Source organism: Pipistrellus hanaki (assembly GCF_964339955.1).
Source record: "Pipistrellus hanaki genome assembly, chromosome: 17".
Lineage (NCBI taxonomy): Eukaryota > Metazoa > Chordata > Mammalia > Chiroptera > Vespertilionidae > Pipistrellus > Pipistrellus hanaki.
Genome location: NC_140519.1, coordinates 43,041,220 through 43,064,716, shown reverse-complemented (window position 1 = coordinate 43,064,716; position 23,497 = coordinate 43,041,220). Strand labels below are relative to the sequence as shown.

Sequence of the window (23,497 nt, the reverse complement as noted above, 5' to 3'; positions counted from 1 at the left end):
GCATGAGCCCAGACCAGGAATCAAACCAGCAACCTCTTGGTTCCTGGGTCAAAGCTCAACCATTGAGCTACACCAGCTGGGCAGATCTGGAACCATTTGAAGGTACTTTTAATGCTATTTTTCTCTCTCTTTATAATAAAAGACAGTAACTCTGGCAAGTGGATTTTAACTCGGCGCATTTTCTTAGTGGATGCACTAAGTGGACGAGAAAATGACTTAGGAAGTCAGCCAAGATTAATTCGAATTGCTACACGAATATCTCTGAGGTAAACAAATGTCTAATACACTAAATTAGGCTTAAAGTATACCAGTAATTATCAAATGAAAACAATAAAGACAACCGAATTGAAAAAAACAACATAAGGGTACTTTAGATATCTGTGCAGTAGATTGGTCTAGGCCCATGGTTGGCAAACTGCGGCTCACGTGCCACATGAGGCTCTCTGGCCACTTGAGTGTGTCTCTTCCATAAAATACCACAGCCTGGGCGAGTCTATTTTGAAGAAGTGGCGTTAGAAGTTTAAGTTTAAAAAATTTGGCTCTTCAAAGAAATTTCAATCGTTGTACTGTTGATATTTGGCTTTGCTGACTAATGACTTTGCTGTAGGCCAACGGAGGCAAAGAGCAAGAGGAGAGGGAGAAACAGCAATGCGAGAGAGACATCAGTCAGTTGCCTCCCAAAATGGCCTGACCAGGGATAGAACCGGAAGGCTAGCTATGTGCCCTGACCAAGAATCCAATGTGCGACCTTCTCGTATACAGGACAGTGCTCCAAACAGCTTAGCCACACTGCCCGGGGTTCAGAGGGTTTGTTTTAATATTAACATTTTAACCACTTAAGATAGCTTATGTTATTACCATTGGTTTATGTTTTATTTTCCCTAGTCTTTATTAACTGGTTGGTTCTGAGATTACCCAAATTGTCCATGTTGAGTTCAAAAGAAACGATAAATTAAATGTATGTTTCAGGGCCTAGACATACTTATAATGAGAAGTATATTTTCTTTTAAACAGCATCCACCTTGTACCCAACACAAAGAAAGGAAACATCTACCCTCCTTTAATCACCATTGGCTACAGTGACATTGATGTCAAAGACCCCAACAGCCAGTTTGTGAAGGTGAATTCTTTACTAATCAGTGTCTCTATGTGGGATACAGTTTACATTACAAATTAGTCCCTTTCAAGTTTTACGTAGACACTGCTCTTTATATAGCCAAGTGTTAATTAGTTTTCTCTAATGATGGTCAAAGGTGAGTCTTATGGATCCTGAGTATTAAAAAGGCAAGACGAAGTTTTTTGTAGACATTGTCACCACCAGTTGGGCTTCCCTATCCAGGATATTGAGGTATGCTGAGATGCGGAGCCTGCTGCTTATTCTCTTTGGCCACCTTGCTTCTGTTAAGGTTTTGTCTTCTCCTTGCCCTGGCCTACAAAAATCAGCCAATGGATGCATAAATAAGTGGAATAACAAATCAATGTTTCTCTCAAAATCAAACAATTAATACTATATTTTGTCTTCTTTTCCGATTAAACCAGGAACTCAAACTTTACGGTGGGTAGTCTTGCCCACTTGAAGACACACTTGAACGGGCAGAAAAAGATTTAAATGATCAACTCTATCCCTAGTGCTAAAATGAACTGGAGAATGCAGTTTGGACCTGCAGCCAAGTTGGCTTTCTGCTACTTCCCCACTCAATTAACTTTCCCCACAGAACTAAAGATCTCCGCTGCCTGGCAGGGTCAGGAGATGGGAGAGAGACCGTGTGCACCCTGACGACAGGCTACACCCAAGAGCAGGAGCCTGGAAAAGGCTGAGCCGTACACGCTCAGTGCCTCCTCTGCACCTCACCAGTAGATACAGCATTCTGCTGTGAAGAGGGGTAAATGAGAGGATATATTCAAACCAGAAGTAATTCTTCTGTGCCTTTTCCTCAGAGAGATTAAGTGGTTATCCCCTTCCCTCTCTAAAAACATGAAAAATGGGGGGGTTAAGCACCTCTTTCCTCCAAGACTCACTGCTAGCTTTTAATTTCCACTGTTTTACTTTTCTGAATTTTAATGTTCTAGTGTCTTCAGCCAGTGCTTTTGGCCTCCCTGTTGTGCTGGTACTTGTACTCAGTACTATTGGATTTAGGCTTTCATTAAGCAAAAAGAAGGCACATAACATAGCTTTTCTCTGAAAGATTTAAATCCTCATGTGTATTACCTAATCCAGTGTTAAATTCATTTCATTGTCCTGGTTTACACATACTGTAATTACAGAAGAAGAAAATCCAGAAGCATGCTTAGTAACAAAAGATGGCTTGGTTTACAATTTCCTGGAGTAATTATTCTTGAGTAACCAAGAGTATGAGTATATTTATTTTAACATAAAACATTTCTGGATCTTTTCTTGTCCAAAATATTCCAAACTAAGTCTAGACAAACTGGGAAATAAGAGAGTTGAGAGAATCATAAAATTGTACTGACAAAGTCCACCTCAAATTCATTCTAAGTGTAGAATATACAGTTCTTTCATCATTTCTTAATTTCTATGCCAGCTGTTACAAAAATTCTACATTAGTTTTAAGCATTCAGCTTCTTCTCTGCTCTCACCAACAGCAAATAACCTTCCCTCATATTTTATGAGGATTGAGACTATTCAGTATGAATTTCCTCAGATTTCCTCTTTAATACTTTAGAATCTCTGTGTTTCGTTATCCTTCTTGTCTCTTATTCCTGTTTCTAAGGGGAAAAAGATCCCTCCTCCTTTCTTCAGCTAATGGACTTTTATTTGTTTACAGCTTTCTCCAGTGTTCTGTTTCACCCTAGCTCCTTATTCAGTCAGCTTCTGTTAGTCCCTTTCTTTTGCTTATAACACCTTTCAGGTTGCCCCATCTTAAAAGCAAATAAAAATACACAATAAAATGCTTTCTTAATTTTGTTAGCTTTTCAGCTTCTTATTGTATATCTTTCCTTGATTTTCCAGCCATTTACTCTTTCATCATTTGCAAAACACTATAATAGAAACAACATAAGAACAGGCATGTAGATCAGAGAACCCAGAAATCAACCCGAACCATTATGCTCAGTTAATACTTGGCAATAGAGGCAAGAGGACACAATAAAGACAGTCTCTTCAATAAATTGGACAGCTACATGCAAAAAAATGAAACTAGACCACCAACTTACACCATACACAAGAATAAACTCAAAGTGGATTAAAGACTTAAATGTAAGTCAAGCAGACATAAACATACTAGGAGAAAATATAGGCAGAAAAATATCAGACATCTCACATATCAGAATTTTCATTCGATACATTGCCTATGGCAAGAGAAACAAAGGAAAAAATAAATGGGCCATTTTGATTCTTTGAAAAAACTCTATCCATGAATGTCTGCAATGAATTTCACATACAATGGCTTTATTTCTTTAACTTGACACACATTTGACACTGATCTCTTGACTTTCCTGAAACTCTCTGTCCATGGTGAGACTTATGTATCTTGCCTCTCCTACCTCTCACAATACCGCTTCTCTTATCTTTTACTGCTTCTTCTTTCTCTTCCTGTCTCTCTTTTTATTCAGATTCTTTCTGTCTCTTAACACAATGGTATCCCTAGGATTCTTGTTCACCCCTTTGTTTAATCTGCCTTCTTAGGTTATGATTGGTTAGCCAGTAGCTAAATTCTTGATACATAAATTCTGTCACATTCCTCAGTTACAGAAAACTATCAGAAAATAAATGATTAGTTTTGATTGACTGCCATTAATGAACTAACCTAGCTTCTAATGAAACCCTCTTTCCTGAATGTATGTTCAAAAGGAATATTTAAGCAGCATGAATAGTTCCAAAGCATATCCATTTATGTATAAGTTAGGGTCAACACTAGTAGTATTGATAGTTCAAAAATATGGCATTTATGGTAAAATCCAACTACAAATGTATTTTTATAGTAAAGGTAGATTTGTGTGATATAATTTCAATATGGCTAATTTGCTTTATTTTAAATATCAGGTTTCCTTCTCAGTCGAATATGAAATGAATCAAGAAGAACCACGTATCCAGACAGATGTGAGTTTATTTTAATTTTAATTTTAAATATATTTTATTGATTTTTTTACAGAGAGGAAGAGAGAAGGATAGAGTTAGATACATTGAGAGAGAATCATCTATCAGCTGCCTCTTGCACACCCCCCACTGGGGATGTGCCCACAACCAAGGTACATGCCCTTGACCGGAATCGAACCTGGGACCTTTCAGTCCGCAGGCTGATGCTCTATCCACTGAGCCAGACCGGTTTTGGCGATGTGAGTTTATTTTAACCTGTTGAAATATTTGCAGTATATTTTTTAAATTAAAAAAATTTAGATGGACGGGAATGTTGTCAAAATAGATTTGAATTATGTCCTTCACCCAGCCTCCCCTTAATATTAACATCTTACATAATTCCAATACAGAGATCATAACCAGGAAATCAATATTGATATAATCCTACTAACTAATCTTGAATTTCACATTTTTTACTATCCTTTTTTTGTTTAGGATGCAGGCCAGGGTTGCATATTACTTTTAGCCGGCTTCTCCTTTGATCTGTGACAGTTCTTTAGTTGTTCTTTGTCATTCATACCTGACCCTACTACTTTTGAATTATTATGGCTCTTAATTGGGCTAATGTGATATCTTCCCATGATTAAATGTAGTTTTAGAACAGATACTGAAGCATCCATCTTATATGAAAACTGCTGTTTGAAATTTTAAGCCTGCTAATTGGCTTCTGTAAATTCTTGCTTGCTAAGACTACTCCCACTTCAGAGAGGCCATTAAACTTTCCCCAGACAAGGTTATCAGTGCTGGCACCAGGCTGGGCCTCTGATTGAGATCTCAAGGCCCAGCACATACGGGCTCTTTAAGAACTTGCAAAAGGGGCCAGAAACACTCCATATTTGGGAGATAAAGAGGGTAAAATCATATAAATAGGGAGAATTCCTGCATGTTAGGGCCCAGAATTTGAGAGACATTTTCCTCTGGACCTGCGCATAATAAATGTAACTCCATCTCTCTGGTATTGCTTTGTTCTTCTTCGGTTTTCTGTAACAATACTACAGAAATGATACTATGCCCTTCTCAGTGAATCATGTCAAAATATTTGATGTCCATATATCTTATTATTGATATTAACTTTGATCATATGACTAAGATGATTATCTGTAGAGTTCTCTACTGTATTTTACCATTTGTAACTAATAAATATCTTGGGGAGAAATGCTTTGAGATTAGGCAGATATCACACTTATTATTCTGACCTCTAATTTTAGCGTCTATTGACAATTCTTGTCTGTAGAAAGTATTACTGTGATATGTGTGTGATGGTGATTTTCTGTTTCCATCATTTCTTCTATATTTGTCAATTGAAATTATATAAAGACGAGCTGTTCTTTTGCCCACATTTATTTATTTACTTATTTATTTAAATCAGTAAGGACTAGTGGATACCTATTTATTCTTATGATCATAGTCCAATCACTATTTTCTTGCCAAATTGTTCCAGATGTGGCCAGTGGGGGTGGGGTCTTCAGTTTGGCTCCTATGTTCTTTGAGCATATCATCCACCACCATGTTTTTAGTATTTGTAGACTTTATAGTGTTCTTTTTAAACACTGATGGGGGAAATTATATAAATTCCTAAATTTTCTTTTCTTTCCTTAGATTGCTTTGGGAGTGTTGGGTGGGCTAGCTGTTTTAACAGCTCTTTTGAAGACAGCGGGATGGAAGAGGCGCATTGGGAGTCCTATGATTGATTTACAGGTACGGTCTCGGGAGATCTGAAGTATATTTTTAGCTTTGACTATTGTATGTTCTAATAAGACACAGCTAGTGGGTGAGTAAAAGTTTGCCTGGAGTTTCTCTGGCGTAGCAGGGTCCCTCCTTCCCCTCCCACATTGCTGCACCCCATCTGCATGCCCCTCAGTGCGGCTCTTCTTCCTCACGCCCTCACCAGCACTTGGTATTTTCCCAGCCTTCCCATTTTGTGCCAACCTGTGGGTGTAAGGAGTATGTCATTGTTGACTCAGTTTTTATTTCTCTGATTGCTCTTCATATGCTTCATGCATCATTTGGGTTTTCCCTTTTGTCTATATCTGTTGCCCCATTTTTCTATTAGACTTCCAATTGTTCTTATTTAAAGGGGTTTGTTTGTTTGTATTTTCTAAATATGAATCCCCTTTTTTTTTTGATGTTGAAATTTCTTCTCCAAGTGTGACCCCCTGTTATTTATCTATGTGTTCCTGTGTTTAACAGAAACTCTTAATTTTGATATTGTCACATCTGAATAGTTTTTCATATTATATTTTGCTTTTAAGATCTTGCTTAAGAAGGCCTTTCCCATCTCAAGTTCAAAAATATTTTCTCCCGTGTTTTATTCTTTTAACTTTGCAGTTTTACTTCTCTTTTAAAATAGATTTTCTTTTAATTTTTATCTATCACTTATTGAATATTTACTATGTGCCAGGCACTTTTTTAAACTTTACATGTATAATTCATTTAATCCTCACAATAGCTGTATGAAGTTGGGTATGACTATTGCCATTTTCCACAGAGGAAATTTTGGCAGGCATTAAATACATTTTACACTCATTTAATTTTTATAGCGACTCAGGAATAGGTATTTCCATCTCGCTGATGAGGAACATGAAAAAGCAGCACAGTAGCTTGTTTGTGCTAGGGTATCTTTTCGACTCCAAACCGAGCAGGCCACGGCACTCAGAGGGGTGGGCTGTGACTTCCATTTGGGACGGTCAGGAAAGGCTTCGCAGAGAAGCTGGAGTATTTTTATCTGCATCCCACACCAGTCACCGGGCCACTGCTGGGGCCCGGCCCTCTATCGGGTGCTGGGATAAGTGATCGTGAGCAAAGACAGACATGGCCTCTGCCCTCAGAGCTCCCAGGAGTTTACCAGAGAGAATAAGGGAAGAATATTTGATGAGACAGTACCCATTTCATTCCACAAAATGTTTGAGATGAAAAGTGTGGGGTGGCAAATCACTAAAAGGCCGGCATTGGCAGATGAAGCTAAAAAAGTTAGTTTTGGTCTAGGTTGTGAAGGACCTGATGGGTTAGGAATTTATATTTCAGCAGAGAGTCACTGGCGAAGAGGGACAGTCAATCCAATTTACTGACTGGTGGTAGCGTGGAGGATAGACGGAGAAGGGCTCCAAACTGAGAACATTAGGATGGGGCTCTGTCGCAGAAGGAGAGAGAGGAGGAGGGCTGAATGAGACAGGCGATGGGGAATGGACCCAGAGGTAAGGACCCAAAGGGTACCTGGGAGTGGCCGCAGTTGGTCCTCCTAACTGATCCATGCATACATGAAACAAGGCTGCATGCTCGAGCAGCGGGTACAGAATATGCTATTAAAAGTGGTGGCATAACTGCATTGAGTGTATAACAGCTGTCATTCTTTTTAAATTGCAGACAGTTATGAAATTCTTGGTGTACTATGCTGGTGATCTGACCAATGTATTTGTTATCATCACTGTGGCCACAGGTCTCTATTGGCTCATTTTCTTCAAAGTGAGTGAGTTTCTGAATTTGAGCTGAATGCCAATTCATGAGTAACTGTAAGTGCCGGTTCGGAAGGAGCTCCTTGTAGCTGGGAGTGTTTCTGATGTGGGCGTTGAGACAGTGCTGCACTCAGCATTCCTTGAGTACGCTGTGTTTATTGGGAGCATTACAGCCTTCCTCTATGCTTTCTTCGGGTTAGTAAAAGCCTGTGCTTACATTTACTGGTGTAATTTTTGTCACAGGCACAGAAGTCTGTCTCTGTTTTTCTACCAACGCCGACTCAGGAGGAACGTTTTGTTACTTTTGTGGGATGTGCTTTTGCTCTGAAGGTAAGGTTGAAAGCACAGGTTAAAAAATGTAAAAGGCCTGCTAATGCACTTGTACGTCTTTCAAATTAAAGCACAGTGGAGCCATAAATGTTTGAATTCAATGACTCAACTTAATTCATTTCAGAAGGCCGTTCAAGGAACGATTTGATTGAAACTGAATCATTTGTTCCCATTAGAAACAATGTAAATTAAATTAATCCGTTCCAGTTTCCCAAATAATTCCAGGATTTAACCTTTTCCAGTTGCCTGGGATCTTTGTTTTGTGAGCACTTTCATACCCTTACAAACATCAGCATTCCTAATGGCCTCTCTCTGTTTTATAATTGCGCTAATCATGAATTTCACCGTGCCGTAGTCAGTAGCCAGATCAGACATACAAACAGTTCTGTCGTACTTTGCAATTATTTCTTTTTTAAGCTCTGTCATTATTCTCACAGCTTTCCTTTTCACTTTACTGCTATCACTAACCTTCTTAGGACCCATGATGACTTACTGTATGTGTTTAATATTAATAAGCAGCAACAAAAGCAAAAAACACAAAAACCCACTGAAATATTTACAGCACAATTTCCTGAGATGTTAACAAGGATTAGTGATAAACGGATTCATACGTTCTCACCTCTGTCACCTAGGAGACGTGTGACTGATCATACAGGTGTCAACATGAAAGGGTAGTCGGGTAGAGAACAGAAGTTTTGTTCAACAACAGAGAAATTTTTTTGAAAACAACTTGGTCAAGAACCGATTGTTCAGGATGGGAGATGTCCGAGAACCAAGGTTTTACTGGACTTTCAAAATCTTTGCAATTTAGTTGGATTTTGAAAGAAAGCATGAGTTACTGTTTTACATAGGAAGTCTACTCTTTTAAAAAACGTATTTTTATTGATTTCAGAGAGGAAGGGAGAGGGAGAGAAAGAGATACAATCAATGATGAGAGAGAATCATTGATCTGCTGCCTCCTGCACAGCAGGAGAATTGAGCTCACAACCCAAGCATGTGTCCTGGAGCAGAATTGAACCCGGGTCCCTTTAGTCTGAAGGCCGATGCTCTATCCTCTGAGTCAAACTGGCTAGGGCTATACTACTTTGATGAGTAATAGCTCAATTTGAAAATCTGGTTTAAACAGCTTTTTCTAGGGAGCCATAAATATGTTTGAATTCAATGATTTATAGCTAATTTGATAAAATAATATTTCATTTTATGACTTTCTTCTTTAAAATCTGATGATACTCTGACAACGGGGACAAAATGTCTTCAGGCATGAATTTTGTTTCTGTAAATAGAAAGTAAAAGGTACTGGAATCTTAGAATTTGTTTTCTTTGTCTCCACAGTCCTTTCCTCCTCTTCCCGTATCATCCCTCTCCTCACTTCCTTGTCAGTGTACCTAAAGCTCTTTACATGCCTCTGTGGTAGACCTCATCTCGTTGTATGATGATTAGTAACTGCTTTTCCCACTTATTGTGACCTCCTTGAGGAGAGGAATCACCCCATACTTAGATTTTTATCCTTTGATTAATTAATAATGCATCAACTAGGAAGAGTGCCTCATTTTAAACATCTTACTTTCTATAAATGAAAAATGTGCTTCAGCCACACATTATTTAAATCAGAAATCTCAATACCAGAAATAGAAAGAAAAAAAAAGGACTATTAAAGTACCTTAAAACTTTAATTAGAACAAGAAAATTACAGTGGGAAAATATCTTTACTTATAAAAAAGTCAGATTATCTGGAAAACCAAGTCTCTTTCTGGAAACCTTGGAAAAGAGAGTCAGTTATGCAAGGGCCCTGTAGAGGAGAGGCAGTATACCTCTCCTTTTTTCATAATCTTATTGCAAACAAAGATGGAGGAAGGGACGGCGAAATAATATGTGCATAAAATTTCTGTGAATTAGGTGATTCCATGTTATTTTATGAACTTCTAGTGATTTCTGGTGGCATTATAACTTTGTCACTTGTGAAAACTGTATGCTCTTATGACTGCAGTATATTTGCTTTTAAAGAATCAGTATTGGTGCTCTGGCTGGTGTTGCTAAGTTGTTGAAAGTGTCACCCCGTGTACGGAAGGGTTTGGTTCCTGGACAGGGGCGCGTGCCTGGGTTGCAGGTTGGATCCCCGGCTCGATTGCATGTTTGGGAAGCAAACCATTGATGTGTCTCTCTCACTCATCTCTCTCCCTTTCCTTCTCTCTCTCCATCTCCCTCTTAAAAAAAAAAAAAAAAAATCAATGGAAAAATCCTTGTGAGGACTAACAAAAACCAAACACGCAGAAAAGAATTAATATGGTTTTATAAGTAGGCTTAGTGTGGATGCATTTAGTGTTCTGTTTGTCATTCTCAGGCGCTGCAGTTTCTGCATAAGTTCGTATCCCAGGTCACCATTGATATATTCTTTATCGACTGGGAGCGGCCGAAAGGAAAGGTTCTGAAAGCCGTTGAAGGTAACAAGTAACCATTCGTGCTAGGATCCTTTGCTCTCCTTGCAGGACAAAGACGAAGTGACCCTTTTCCCCATTCTATCCCCCGGACCAGGTGAGGGCGGTGTGCGGAGCGCCACCGTGCCCGTAAGCATATGGAGGACGTATTTTGTAGCAAATGAATGGAATGAAATTCAGACTGTGAGGAAAATTAACCCACTGTTTCAAGGCCTCACTGTCCTCTTCTTTTTGGAGGTATGAACTATTGGACGTAATTGTATGCAACTTACGGGTACCACATAGATGCCAGTTTAATTTAATTCCAGCTAAGTTTTCATGTGCGCTGAAGTTTTCTAAAGGCTGGAACATTGTTCAAACGATTACAAAGAGGAGTGGCTCTGCCCTGGCCGGTTTGGCTCCGTGTTTAGGGTGTCAGCCCTCGGACAGGGGGGTTGTGGTTCAGGGCACACGCCTCGGGTGCAGGTACAAGCCTCAGCCCCAGTCGGGCCGCCAGTGGGTGGCAACCAATTGATGTGTCTTCCTCACCTTGGTGTTTCTCTGTCCCCTTTCCCCTGCCTCCACTCCCTAAAAATCAATGGAAGAAGTATCCTCACTCTTTCGGCGAGAATTAAATTTAAAAACAACAACACAGGAGTGGCTTTTTAAAAATCATGGTAAAATATCCATAATGTGAAAATTATCATCTTAACCATTTTAAGGATACAGTTCAATAATAATTTCTAGAAGTCTTTTCATATTGCAAAACTGAAATGCTGTGCCCATTCAAACAACTGGCCATTCCCTCTCTCCAGCCCCTGAAAACAACCACCCTGTTCTGTCTCTCTGAATTCGGTTGCTCTGGGTAAGGAGTGGCTCGTAAACCATTGGCTGATAGCAGAATGCCCTGGGAAAGCTTTTACTAACTAAATACCTGTGCCTCGCCTCGTCCCCTAGAGACTGTGTTTGATTCAGTAGCTCTGAGGTTTGCCCAGGAGATGTATTTTGAAAAAGTCCCTTCATGATTCATATTCTTAGTCCTGTATTAGAACCACTATTATAAGGTTGAAATTTTCCAACAATTTTTTATTGAACACCTCCTATGAACTGTGTTCTATGTTAAGAGCAGAACAAGACACAATGAATGGGTAAATGCCCTTTATGGCTAGTTCATGGATCTGGTTGGAATTATTAAAGGAAGTATTCAATACTGGGTATGGGACTGAAATATGGAAACTATTTATATAGGTAACAGATTTTCTCAGGAATCGTTAATCTTATGTCTGTCTGCCTTCCTTCCCTTTGCCTTCTTGCCCTCCTCTCTTCTTTCTTTCCTATTTTAAAGCTAGGAGAATATGTGTCCTTAGGACATATGAATACTATTTCAGTTATTGATAGTAGTGTTTTTTAAAGCTTTAAAGGGCATTACATGAGAAAAAAATTTATATCCAAGTAAGTTTAGAAAACACTGGATTCAATAGTCATGTAGATTTCTTTAACGTAAAAGGAATTTTGCATAGTATCTGGCATATGTTAAAATCTCATGAAATGCTGTTTTTTCATTGGCAGTTTACTGAAGAAGTTTTATTCTTCTGACAAATTTTTTAGCTTTTTCAGTGTAAATGATAATAGGGTTATATTTGGCCTTCATTCATATTGAAGAAAATACCAGATGAACTATTTTATGTTAAGTGTTTTGTAATTAAAAATACTGGATAACTACTTTTATCTAGATTTTCTACTGTTTATATGAACTCGAATATTTTCATTTTTTTAAGGTAATTAGGGAGGAGTAATTTTTAAACTAGAGAAGTTTCCTTCTTCCTTGTCTGTTTAAATTATTATTTTTCCTTTTCACTACAGGTTGTGGGATTTAAGAACTTAGCATTAATGGATTCATCCTCCAGTCTTTCCAGAGATCCATCCAGCTACATAGCTCCTTATAGTCGCATTTTGAGATATGCAGTGTCTTCTGTTCTCTGGCTAGTGATTGGAATGATACAGGTAACAAGAGATTATATTTTTAAGCAACACTGCCTCTCTATATTTATAACTGTTTACATACTGATTATCCTCAGATATTGACCACATTCTGATAACTGACAATAAGAACAATAATAGCTAATAACTAATTCTTATGTAATGTGTAATCCAGGCACTGTGTGAATTGCGTTGTGGATGTTAACTTTTTAAATTTTTATGGTAGCCCTCAGAGATAGGTCTGTTAGTAACCTCATGTTACAGATGACATCCCTGAGGCATGAAAGGTTAAATAGTTGCCTAAAGCGATATCAGGCTGGCAGACAGAAGAAGTTAGGGGCAATCAGGCAGGCAGGTAGGCAGGCGAGTGTTTGGGAGCCAGCGGTCCTGGATTGTGAGAGGGATCCTAGATTGGAGAAGGTGCAGGTTGGGCTGAGGGACACACACACACACCCCAGTGCATGAATTTCGTGCACTAGGCCTCGAGTATTCTATGATACTTAAATATCCCTAGTTTTTGCATTGATACGTTACATTTATGCTACAATGTGCCTACTTTGTTTATACAATTAGAGCGGCAGAGCTGCAGGTGGAACCCAGGCATTCTGATTTCAGAGATACATTCTTATCAATAGTGGGGCTCTGAAGTCTTTCGAAGTCTGAAGTTTTCTAGTCAGATGATGAACTCCTTGTTTAGTTTATAACTACAGGATGGCTAATTTACCTTTAATATTCTTTTTTTCCTCTGAAATATAACGTATTAACCATTACTTAGTATCATTAAAACTCAGATTGCCAATACTCCTTGTGAATTTTTCTTTAAAATATTTATTGAAACTAAAAATAAATCTCCTCAGCCTCAGGTCCCATCTGACAGAAGAGTCAGAAATGATGAGGATTTTATCCCATAAGAACCATTAGGGCCATCGTGTTCTTGGTTGGAACTTCGTTTGTCTTAAGATACTACATTGTGACTATAAAAGAAAATTAAATCCTAAAAGTTAATAAGCTTGAACTTGGCTTAATGTTTCAGATCGTGTTCTTTGCTGTCTTTTATGAGAGATTTATAGAGGATAAAATTCGACAGTTTGTGGATTTATGCTCTATGAGCAATGTAAGTACTTTCTGACTTTATCTTGCAACTGTTATTTTTCCCTTTTTAAAGGTCATGAATACATTAAGAGAGGCTTTAAAAGTGATTTGGTATAATTGGATTCTTAGACTAATTTCCACTGGTTGTTAATTCCAGAGATAGTTATAATGAGCTACAAGTTAATATTTTCTGTCTTCATTTTTTCATTTTTATTTGCAGTTTCTTAATTATGAATTCCTTATGCCACCCAATAGTTCATCTAGCTGAGAAAAATTTTCATATATCAACCTATTTCTTACTTTCTTAGAAAATATCTTCAATCTCTTTTCCATCTACTTTTATTTAAAAAATAACCTCACTATCCTTTATTACCTTCTTATCTTCATATATTTTCCAAAAATTCAACCCTCATTATTTTGAAAGGAAGCAATTTTAAGAAAAGTTAATTTTCACTGCTTTGCAGATCAATTGTTAATTGCTCCTTATTCTTTTCATTTTATAGATATCAGTGTTTCTGTTATCCCACAAATGTTTTGGATATTACATTCATGGCAGATCAGTACATGGGCATGCAGATACTAACATGGAAGAAATGAATATGAATCTGAAAAGAGAAGCGGTAGGAATGTACTTTACATCTTTTTAAGTTGAAGGATAGGTTCTCTTTTCTTAATCTAGGATTTGTAATAATATATATTTTTAATCCTCATTAATTACTTTGAAAGTTGCTAGGATACCAACTCATTACCCTGAACATTGATAAAGGGAAAGAATTAAATTTCATGCTGCAGTTCCTATATGAAATGTATTTCAGAATACCCAAATAATTCACGAGAGAAAGTTCTTCCTTATATAAGACAGTAAAAGGAATTCTAAGGTAAAAATCATCATTTTGTAATGACTAATATAGGCTATAATCATCAATGGATGCTAAAACAATTAAATGAAAGTAGAGAGGGAACTTTGTAATCTGGAATCAGGTTCTCATAATCTGAATACACTGGCTCAATCTTACAAGTAAAAATTAGGAAAACTGACATTATGTACTTCCTGTCATGGCACAGTGCAAAGTACATAATGTCACCCATGAAATATTCTTGCTTAAGAATATAATCAAGCCTCTAGATCTACCCACTAGTTTATAGGAAATAGAGGGGATAGAGAGGAAAATTAAATAATATCACAGGAAGCTCTTAGTAAAATTCAGAATATAAGATGTTTCACAGGAAAAAAAACTCAAATAAATAGATTAATTTAAAAAAATAAGATGTTTCACAGAACAAAGACCCAATGACTCCAAATGAAAGACATGACAATAAAAAGGGGTGGTGGCGATGGGAGAAAAACTGCTGGATAATAAGATAAATTTAAGAAACAAAGCAATCAAATACAATGTATTGACTGTGGATCTTGATTCAAATATATCAATTATAAAAAATTTGGGGGAAAATGTAAAAGATTTAATGGATTATATGTTATATTAAGGAAGATTAATCTTAAGTCTAAGAATGGCATGGCGGTTGTTTTTTTTTTAAACACACCTTATTAGATGCACTTGAAACTAATACAAAATAATATTGAATGTAAACTGTAATTGAAAAATATATGTATTTTAAAAAGACCTTATTAGGGATATATACAGAAGTACTTACAAATGAAATGACATAGTATCTGAGGTTTGGGTTTTTTTTTTTTAAAGAAAATTTGGAAGGATAGATTAAACCTGGTAATTATATACCTAAGAGGAAAATACAAGAAGATTTATTGAAAAAGGGACTATACCTGGATTTTTTTAAAAGTAGGAGAGAATAAAGGAGATAACAGAGACCTACAAGGGAATATGGCAAAATAGAGATCAATAAAACCTTGAGAGAATGGGAACCTTGGATAATGTTGGAATCTCTTTGTCTCAAATATGATTTCAGTAAAATTTCAATTGGTATCTGAATTTTGTAATATGTAATACCAACTGAAAGAAAAAGTTATCTTAAAAAAAAAAAAACACCACACACACACACAGGAGAAATTTTCATAACTTTTATCTTGATTTAAATCCATTAACTTTTCAGGAAAACTTGTGTAGCCAGAGAGGTTTGGTACCCAACACAGAGGGTCAGACTTTCCAGATTGCAATTTCTAGCCAGATGAGACAGCACTACGACAGAATTCATGAGACTCTAATAAGGGTTTGTATACAATATGATTAAGATATATTTTGCCACTATTTTATGTTTAAATGTCAAGAATGTTAAGACATTTGCATTTATTCTTATCTCTTTTCACACTAGAAAAATGGCCCTGCTAGACTATTGAGTTCATCAGCAAGTACTTTTGAGCAGAGTATAAAGGCATATAATACTATGAATAAATTTCTGGGCTCTTTCATCGATCATGTATGTATGTCAGCATTTATACTTAAGCTAGAATCAAAGTGCAGTTTAAAAAGTTAACCAAGAATATCAGCTATTTCTTTAGCTAAGCAAGGTGGTGGACTTAGGATAGTCCCCACCTTGGGTTTTTTTGTTTGTTTGTTTGTTTGTTTTTTGTTTTGTTTGTTTTTTTCTGTTAAAATTAATCATGTGGCTTAAGAATATAGATGTAGGTTATGTAAAAGTAAAATGAGATTTTACATGTCTGTTAGCACATTGTCTATACCTATGTCAATACTGGAATTTTGTTAGCCAGCTACCAAAATCTTTCATATTATTTATTCTAGAAATATATTTTGCTATGGTTGTTTTCCTGAAAAACTTATTATAAATTGTCAGTATATTTAGCCCTAATTACTACTAAGGGCATTTAAAAATTAAAATATTCCTAAAAGGAATTTTGTTATAAAGCCCAATGGAGTAAATTAAGTCTTTTTGAAGAACGGATCTTCTTTGTGTACTATTATTTGTTTTCTTTCGATTAAAAAAATAATTGGGAAACATTTATTTCAATGCTATTTTTTAAATGACTGTGGTTTTTTTTGTACTAGGTTCATAAGGACATGGACTACTTCATAAAAGATAAATTGCTTCTTGAAAAAATTCTTGGAATAGAATTCATGGAACCAATGGAAAAAAGCATCTTTTATAATGGTATCGTTCAACTGTCTTTGCAGAACTTGATTACTATTTTCAAAGTTTGAAAAAAAAAAAAGTTGTTGTAGTTATTAATTTTTCTTTTGATTTTATAAATTTATATAAAAAGAAAACGATTTCAGTTAATTTCATGGAATTATAGTAGTTTCTCAGTTCTATTTTGTCATGTCATGTATCTAGAAACAAATAAATAAAACGTAATTATTCTACAAGAAAGTAAAAAAGCTGAATTTCAAAAGCAATAGCGCACATAGAAGAAATAGTAAAACAAATAAAATTCAGATCTTATTGGAATGTCCATTCAGTAGCAAACTTATGAAAGACTTGAATAACATTTGTGACTAATTTTTAACATTTAATTTTCATTTTATTCAAATTCTTGAAAAATTGCAGGTAATCTGTGATGGGAATAGTGACTAACCATGATTTCTTAACATTAAAAAATTAATGTCTGTGCCATTTGTCATGTGACTGATACGCGCCTGTCTGGCTTGGTAAGAATGGCCGTAATAACCAGTGTCCCGGCCTCACTGCACTCGCCGTGCCTCCCCCAGTGCCACGTGGGCCAGTCCTGGGCCACACAGACCAGCGGTCTCTCCCTGGAGCAGTTCTTGGTGGACTAGGAGAGGTCGGCCTGTGAATGGGATAGATGAGTGCAGGCACAGCTTGCACTGGAGACAGCAGGGAAAGCAGAAAACTCAACCAGACACCGGGTGAAGCCAGGAGCTTGAGCTGGGTCTTAAATATAAGTTGCTCTTGTCAGACAGGAGGGTCAAGGGAAAAGAGGCAGAGACGTGTGCGGAGGGAGACGGGCATTATGCACTGAAGAGCTTTAGGAGGGAAGCCACGGGCAAAGCGGACACAGGGAGAGAGTTCTTGGGGGAGAGAGGGCCGAGACCCAGCCCCAAGGCTTTGTCTGATACCCTAAGGAGTTTCACTCTAGCCTGCAGTTTCCAAAAAGTTTTTGTTTTTTTTGTTTTTTTAAAATTTTTGTACCATAGGAGGCATGCAGGTTGCTCCTTGGAGATGTGAGAAGAAATTATTAAAATGTCTATTTGTATATTTGCAGTCCCATCATTTTTAATTTATATTTTTTAAATGGATAATATATAGAAATAATTAATAAAATATGCCTACTGTGGGGTGCATGCTCAGCACTGTATTCTGATAGAGATACATGTGGAAATAATTTGGTAACTACGGTTAAGGAAATGAACATGGATGTCATCCAAAAGTCCTAAGCAGACCTGATTTGTAAATTGTATACACACGCACACACACACACGCACACACACACACACTTTTTTTTTTTAAATATATTTTATTGATTTTTCACAGAGAGGAAGGGAGAGAGAGATAGAGAGCTAGAAACGTCGATGAGAGAGAAACATCGACCAGCTGCCTCCTGCACACCCCCTACTGGGGATGTGCCGCAACCAAGGTACATGCCCTTGACCGGAATCGAACCCGGGACCACTCAGTCCACAGACCGACGCTCTACCACTGAGCCAAATCGGTTTCGGCAATTTTTAAGAACTTAAATAAAATGAAAATTAAATGTTAAATGTAGGGAAATAACATACAGGCCCTGAAGAGAGCCCTGTAACCAGCACCCGAACAAGACCATCACCTGATGTCCCTGTGTGAGAGCTCCTGGCTGGGCCCACGGCCGCTCAGTGGTTCTCAGAACCCCCTGGTGCGTGTGCAGGATTCGCATTTGTGCGCTTGATGTTTCCTCCTCTTGGTGGACGGTCTGGAGCTTCCTCCTTAATCTTAAACGGGCGCTTACGTCTCCAGAAGGAAAACTCTCTCCTGGTGAAGTGAGAAGAGGTTTCAGAGCAGAACCTGAGAGGACTATTTGAGACACAGATCATAGTCCTCGTTGGTTCTGTTTTGCTTTTTTAACCCGAGGTTTCTTTAGCCTTTTGTTATATAAACAGAAAGGAATATTCATTACTTGGTCTTTGAAAGGTATTGATGATAAACGTACACTACTACTTGCAATTACCAACCCTTGATGCAAATGTTAAAACTGAATTTTACGAGCAGAGTTCCTTGACTGATCTTTTTCGATTTCTAATTTATATCTTACAAATTGTTGTTGTTTTTTAAATAGATGACGGTTATTCATTCAGCAGTGTTCTGTATTATGGAAATGAAGCCACTCTTCTCATTTATGACCTGCTGTTCTTCTGTGTTGTGGACTTGGCTTGCCAGAACTTTATTTTAGCAGCCTTCCTTACATATCTGCAACAAGAGGTAAAGGTTTATGTTTTTTCTGGGTTTCTTTTTAAAAAGAAAGTGTTGGAAGTAGACATGTTTATTTTCATAGCAGAAAACAATGACTTCACTAGGAATTTGTAAAGGTTTAGAATATGATTAACCCCACCCCCAAAATGAATAACATTTCAACCACTGTCTTCTATACTCTGTCGAGTCAATGAAATACTGGGGTCTTATGGAGGGCACAAGTTACTGAGCACTTACATTTTCCATATCCTAGTGCCAGATGTGAGCAGCAATTAGACCCTCATACACCCTCTGTGCCAGATGCTAACGTAATAAAAAGGCAAGCACTGGAGATCTAGCCCAGGGCCAGTTTAATTTAGATATTATAATTGATTTGCATACGTAGTGTTCTTTATATGCAGATTTTTATAATTCTAAATTGTTTTATTTTCCCTTCCAGGTTTTTAAATTTATTCGTAATATAGTAGGACAGAAGAATTTGGCATCCAAAACGTTGGTGGATCAAAGGTTTTTGATTTAATGTACTGAATAGATAACTTAAAAACTCAATATAATCATAGCCAAAAAAGGTCATGATTATCAGGTTAGTTTGCCATATTTTTTAAATACAAATTATTATATTTTGTATTTGTTTTTAACCTACAGAAAGATTTATTTTTATAATTTGTGGATACATAATTTGCTCTCAGAGCTTATAAGAAGATATAATGGGAAATACTGTGTTACCATTATATGTAGTATTTAATTCACCAACTCATAGGTTAGACAGCACTGACAATGGGGCCAAAAAATCCAGATGTTGCTTTCAATGTAACACTTTTTTAATGATTATCAAAACAGTCCCCATCATTTGTTTCTAGATTATTTTTAAGCTTGGATTTGCCTGCATTATCTCACATTGAAAAAATTATTTGACTTCAAGTTCCAGCCTAGTTTTTAGTTTAGTATTTTCTTGTTTTACATATTTTATGGTTAAATGAATGTTGAAAAACATTTTTAAGTTTACTTAGAATTTAAAATTGTATATTGCTGACTCAATTTGCCTCATCTTAATCGCTCACCCTGCTTGGCAGTGGACTAATTGACTATTGGACTAATAGGCATCTCAAGACATGGTCCATTACATATTCATTCCATCATGTGTCTGTGTTATTAGGTCAATATACTCTTTTCATGAAATGTCATTTATCTTTATTAAGAAATAATATGTGATATTTTCCCCAATATAGTTTTTGAATACACTTTAAATTACTTAACATTTTTAAAGCACTGTCAGAATTTTGCTCTTCTATGTTTAACGATTGTAAATAACAAATAAACTATTTATCATGTTATGTTGACAAGGTGCTTTACTGAAAGCAAACTTAGTCTTTATAAGACAGTAGGCTTATGGGGTTATATTTTTAAATAAGGAAACACTATTGGGATCCAAAATATATTTAATGTAAATTCTGAGTTATGTAGCTAATAATGTTTTATTATATGATTTTTTTTCATTAAACTTTTTGACAGTCTTTTTCATTTATACTGTATACTTGAAAGGCACCTTATATTTCAAGGATAATGATCATTAATCCCCAAATCAACATTTCTTACTGCCTTCTATGTTAATACTGTGTAAATACTTACATGTAATGCTATGTAAATATTGTTTATATTTTTTAATTAAAAGTATAGAATAAAATACTTGGTGTTTCTATTTCCTGTTTAATTAATGTGTCTTTCATGAAATAGCATTTAGGGATAAATACAGAATATAGGGGCAGAGATCCCCAGCCATTGCCAAAGTTGAATCTTACACATTTCCCTGAATCTTGAGAATTGTTGAAGAGAAAGAGGGAGGGTTAGTAAGTCAAGTATTTGAAACTCCAGTATCTGAAGGGACACATTACAGGAATCCCTTTATAAAAGCTGCAGAGATAAATAAATATACTAGCACAGATTTTTAAAAACCACCTACACAGAAGCACATAAAAGAAATTTAACTCTTATTCCATATGTACAAAGTTAATATTAAAGTGAATGTTTTTAAATGGAAATTTTGAAAAAATAGGATTAGTTGATCATCTGCTGATAAATTAAAACAGAGAAAAGACACTTAAAAATGATTCCGCACTAGTTTTTAACAGAATTAACTTTTCATTTTGGTTAGGTAAGAAAAATGTTCAGATTTTCATACACTGTTGACTCCTTTGTTCACTTTGCCATAATTTAGATTTTATGGTCACATGACTACTTTTCCACTAGATTTATAATCTCTTGTCTATTTCTATAGTACCAACTCATTGTACTTTGCATCTGTATTCCTAATTTTACTGATTACTAGAACCATTGCTAAGTCTCTTTATCCTATATAATAAAGAGCTAATATGCTAATTAGACCCCACAGCAGAACCACTGTCCTGACAACCTTTCGGACAAAGCCAGGGCTCTGAGGGCTGGCCGAGGCAGCCAGGGCTGCGAGAGCCAAGCCCCTTGCACGAATTTCAGGCATTGGGTTTCTAGTCATCCCCATTCACTAGAGCAGTGGTTTTCTGCTTTGTTGACTAAGGAGTTTGCTGACCACTGATCCTAGGGGTTCTTTACAAGCTGCTGTGCACCTTGTATCGCCCCTAGAAATGCATAGGCCCCTAAAATAATTCTGCAGCTCAAGGATAAACAGGTGACACTGGAATTGAGTCTATAATGATCCACAGGTATATAGTCTGTGACAGGGTGGCATGCAGTGCACTGAGGAAAGGATGGCTTTTCAATGGACATTTGAATATCACAATGGAAAAATCTCCACCCCACTGTCACACAAAAGTCAACTTCAGGTCTATTGTAGATATTAAATTGTGAAAGGTTAAATGATAAAGCTTCTAGAAGATAACATAGAATGTATTTATGACGTTGTATAGGACAAGATTTCTTAATCCCCCCAAAAGGCCAATCTTTATATATATATATATATCTTTATTGACTTTAGAAAGGAAGGGAGAGAGCGAGAGCGGGAGAAACATCAACGATGAGAAAGAATCATCAATTGGCTGCCTCCTGCACTCCCCATACTGGGAATCAACCCTGCAACCCAGGCATGTGCCCTTGACTGGAACTGAGCCTGGGACCCTTCAGTCCGCAGGCTGACGCTCTGTCCACTGAGCCAAACCAGCTAGGGCCAAAAGACCAATCTTAACGGAAAACAGTAAGTTGAAGTTTACATTCTACATTAAATTTACACTTATGTGTATTTCACATTAGGTATAATTTTCCTATTTACATTGAAATTAGGAACTCTATTCATCAAAATATATCATCATAAGAATAAAAAGATTAACCTCAATATGAGAAATATTTAAAAACATCTGACAAAGCTCTACCGTTCAGAATAAATAATTTATATAATCAGGAAAAGATGACAAACTAAGAGAAAAATAGGCAAGAGGCTGAAGACACATCTCTCCATCAGGGTTTCCAAATGACAAATTAAGTGCATATAGTGCTTCGTATGAGAAATACAGCCTGTATATGAGAATACAAAATAAAATGAAATAGGTACCACTCACTACAAAACCACCAAAAGAGCTAGAATTTTAAAACTTAGAATACCAAGTATTGATAGGACGTCGATGGAGCAAATGAACTTTCCCGGTACATTTCTTATGTAAAGTGGGGTGTTCAGTCTTAGTCTGTAAACTTTCCACAGGGCTATTTTGTAAATTCAAAACATGAAGTTTGTGGGGCTTGATAGAAGCCACGGCGACAGCAGATGGCAGCAGAGGGCCCACTAAGCTCTTCAGAAGGTTTTCCCCGAGGGCGGTGAGCTCACAGGCCCTCAGAGCCCAGAGAACACAGTGCTCCTCCTCCTCTCACTTCACTACCTGTCCCAGTCCTCACGCTGTCCCCGCCCTCGTTCACCAGAGCACCGGGAGCTCAGAGGATGGAGTGCACTGCTCCATGTGCGGTGTGGAGGCTTTTCAGTTCAGATTTGGGGACTGAATGCTAAAAATAAACATAAACTCTCATCTATCTCCGAGGGACAGACTTATCACATCTCAGGGAAAAAACAGAAAGAGCTGATTAATGATTATGGAATCCCCTTCCCTCATTTAAATGCAATATACACTTACATTAAAACTTAAAAAAAAAAAAAAAAAAAGGCGAACCATTATTCAGAGAACGTAATGCCTCTTTTGCAAATACCATCTCCCCAAATGGGACTCTGTGACTGTTTTTCTTATATCAGGTGATACACATTACATCATATATGACCTTAAAAAAAAATTATATATATATATATATATATATATATATATATATATATATATCCCTAATATGCAAATAGACCGAACAGTGGAACAACCGAACAACTGAATAATCAGTCACTATGATGTGTGCTGACCACCAGGGGGTGTGTACAGAACATGATGGACATGACTGCAGTGGGATGGTGGAGCAGGTGAGTGGAGGTGCCAGACCAAGGTGGGGCGACAGTCACTGTTATCGGGGCAAGCCTCTAGTGGTTACTGAAAATTCTTTGCTCCTGTGCACTGCAATCCCACCTGGCACTTGCACCTGCTGCCAGCACTGCCCACTCACATCCATAGCCAGCACCAGAGCCACTGCTTGCACTTGCTGCCTGTGCCCAGCGCCGGTCCCAATCGCTCAGCACCATCAGTGCGTGCAAGTGGTGGCTGCCAGCCCGATCACCCCTGAAGGCTTCTCCACCTCCCCCTGCTCCTGAGGGGCAATCGGGGCAGCAGCCGCCACTCACACACACTGATGGTGCCAGCCCCAATCACTTCATACCAGCAGCG

The 23,497-nt window shown here is 37.2% G+C and overlaps 1 protein-coding gene across 1 annotated transcript in view; it reads left to right on the top strand.

The window, feature by feature from the left end:
- TMEM67 (transmembrane protein 67) overlaps nucleotides 1-20,402 on the top strand; it is a 37,575-nt gene extending 17,173 nt beyond the window's left edge. Inside the window, exons 13-28 of the mRNA XM_084864694.1 lie at nucleotides 143-266; nucleotides 1,015-1,120; nucleotides 4,004-4,060; nucleotides 5,696-5,794; nucleotides 7,460-7,558; nucleotides 7,792-7,878; nucleotides 10,220-10,319; nucleotides 10,411-10,550; nucleotides 12,156-12,296; nucleotides 13,306-13,386; nucleotides 13,868-13,984; nucleotides 15,435-15,551; nucleotides 15,654-15,758; nucleotides 16,346-16,448; nucleotides 18,568-18,710; nucleotides 19,141-20,402. Of these exons, the coding sequence (XP_084720820.1) occupies nucleotides 143-266; nucleotides 1,015-1,120; nucleotides 4,004-4,060; nucleotides 5,696-5,794; nucleotides 7,460-7,558; nucleotides 7,792-7,878; nucleotides 10,220-10,319; nucleotides 10,411-10,550; nucleotides 12,156-12,296; nucleotides 13,306-13,386; nucleotides 13,868-13,984; nucleotides 15,435-15,551; nucleotides 15,654-15,758; nucleotides 16,346-16,448; nucleotides 18,568-18,710; nucleotides 19,141-19,221 (1,700 nt within the window). The 3' untranslated portion in view covers nucleotides 19,222-20,402. The remainder of the gene's footprint in view (nucleotides 1-142; nucleotides 267-1,014; nucleotides 1,121-4,003; nucleotides 4,061-5,695; nucleotides 5,795-7,459; nucleotides 7,559-7,791; nucleotides 7,879-10,219; nucleotides 10,320-10,410; nucleotides 10,551-12,155; nucleotides 12,297-13,305; nucleotides 13,387-13,867; nucleotides 13,985-15,434; nucleotides 15,552-15,653; nucleotides 15,759-16,345; nucleotides 16,449-18,567; nucleotides 18,711-19,140) is intronic.
- Nucleotides 20,403-23,497: the final 3,095 nt, after the last annotated feature.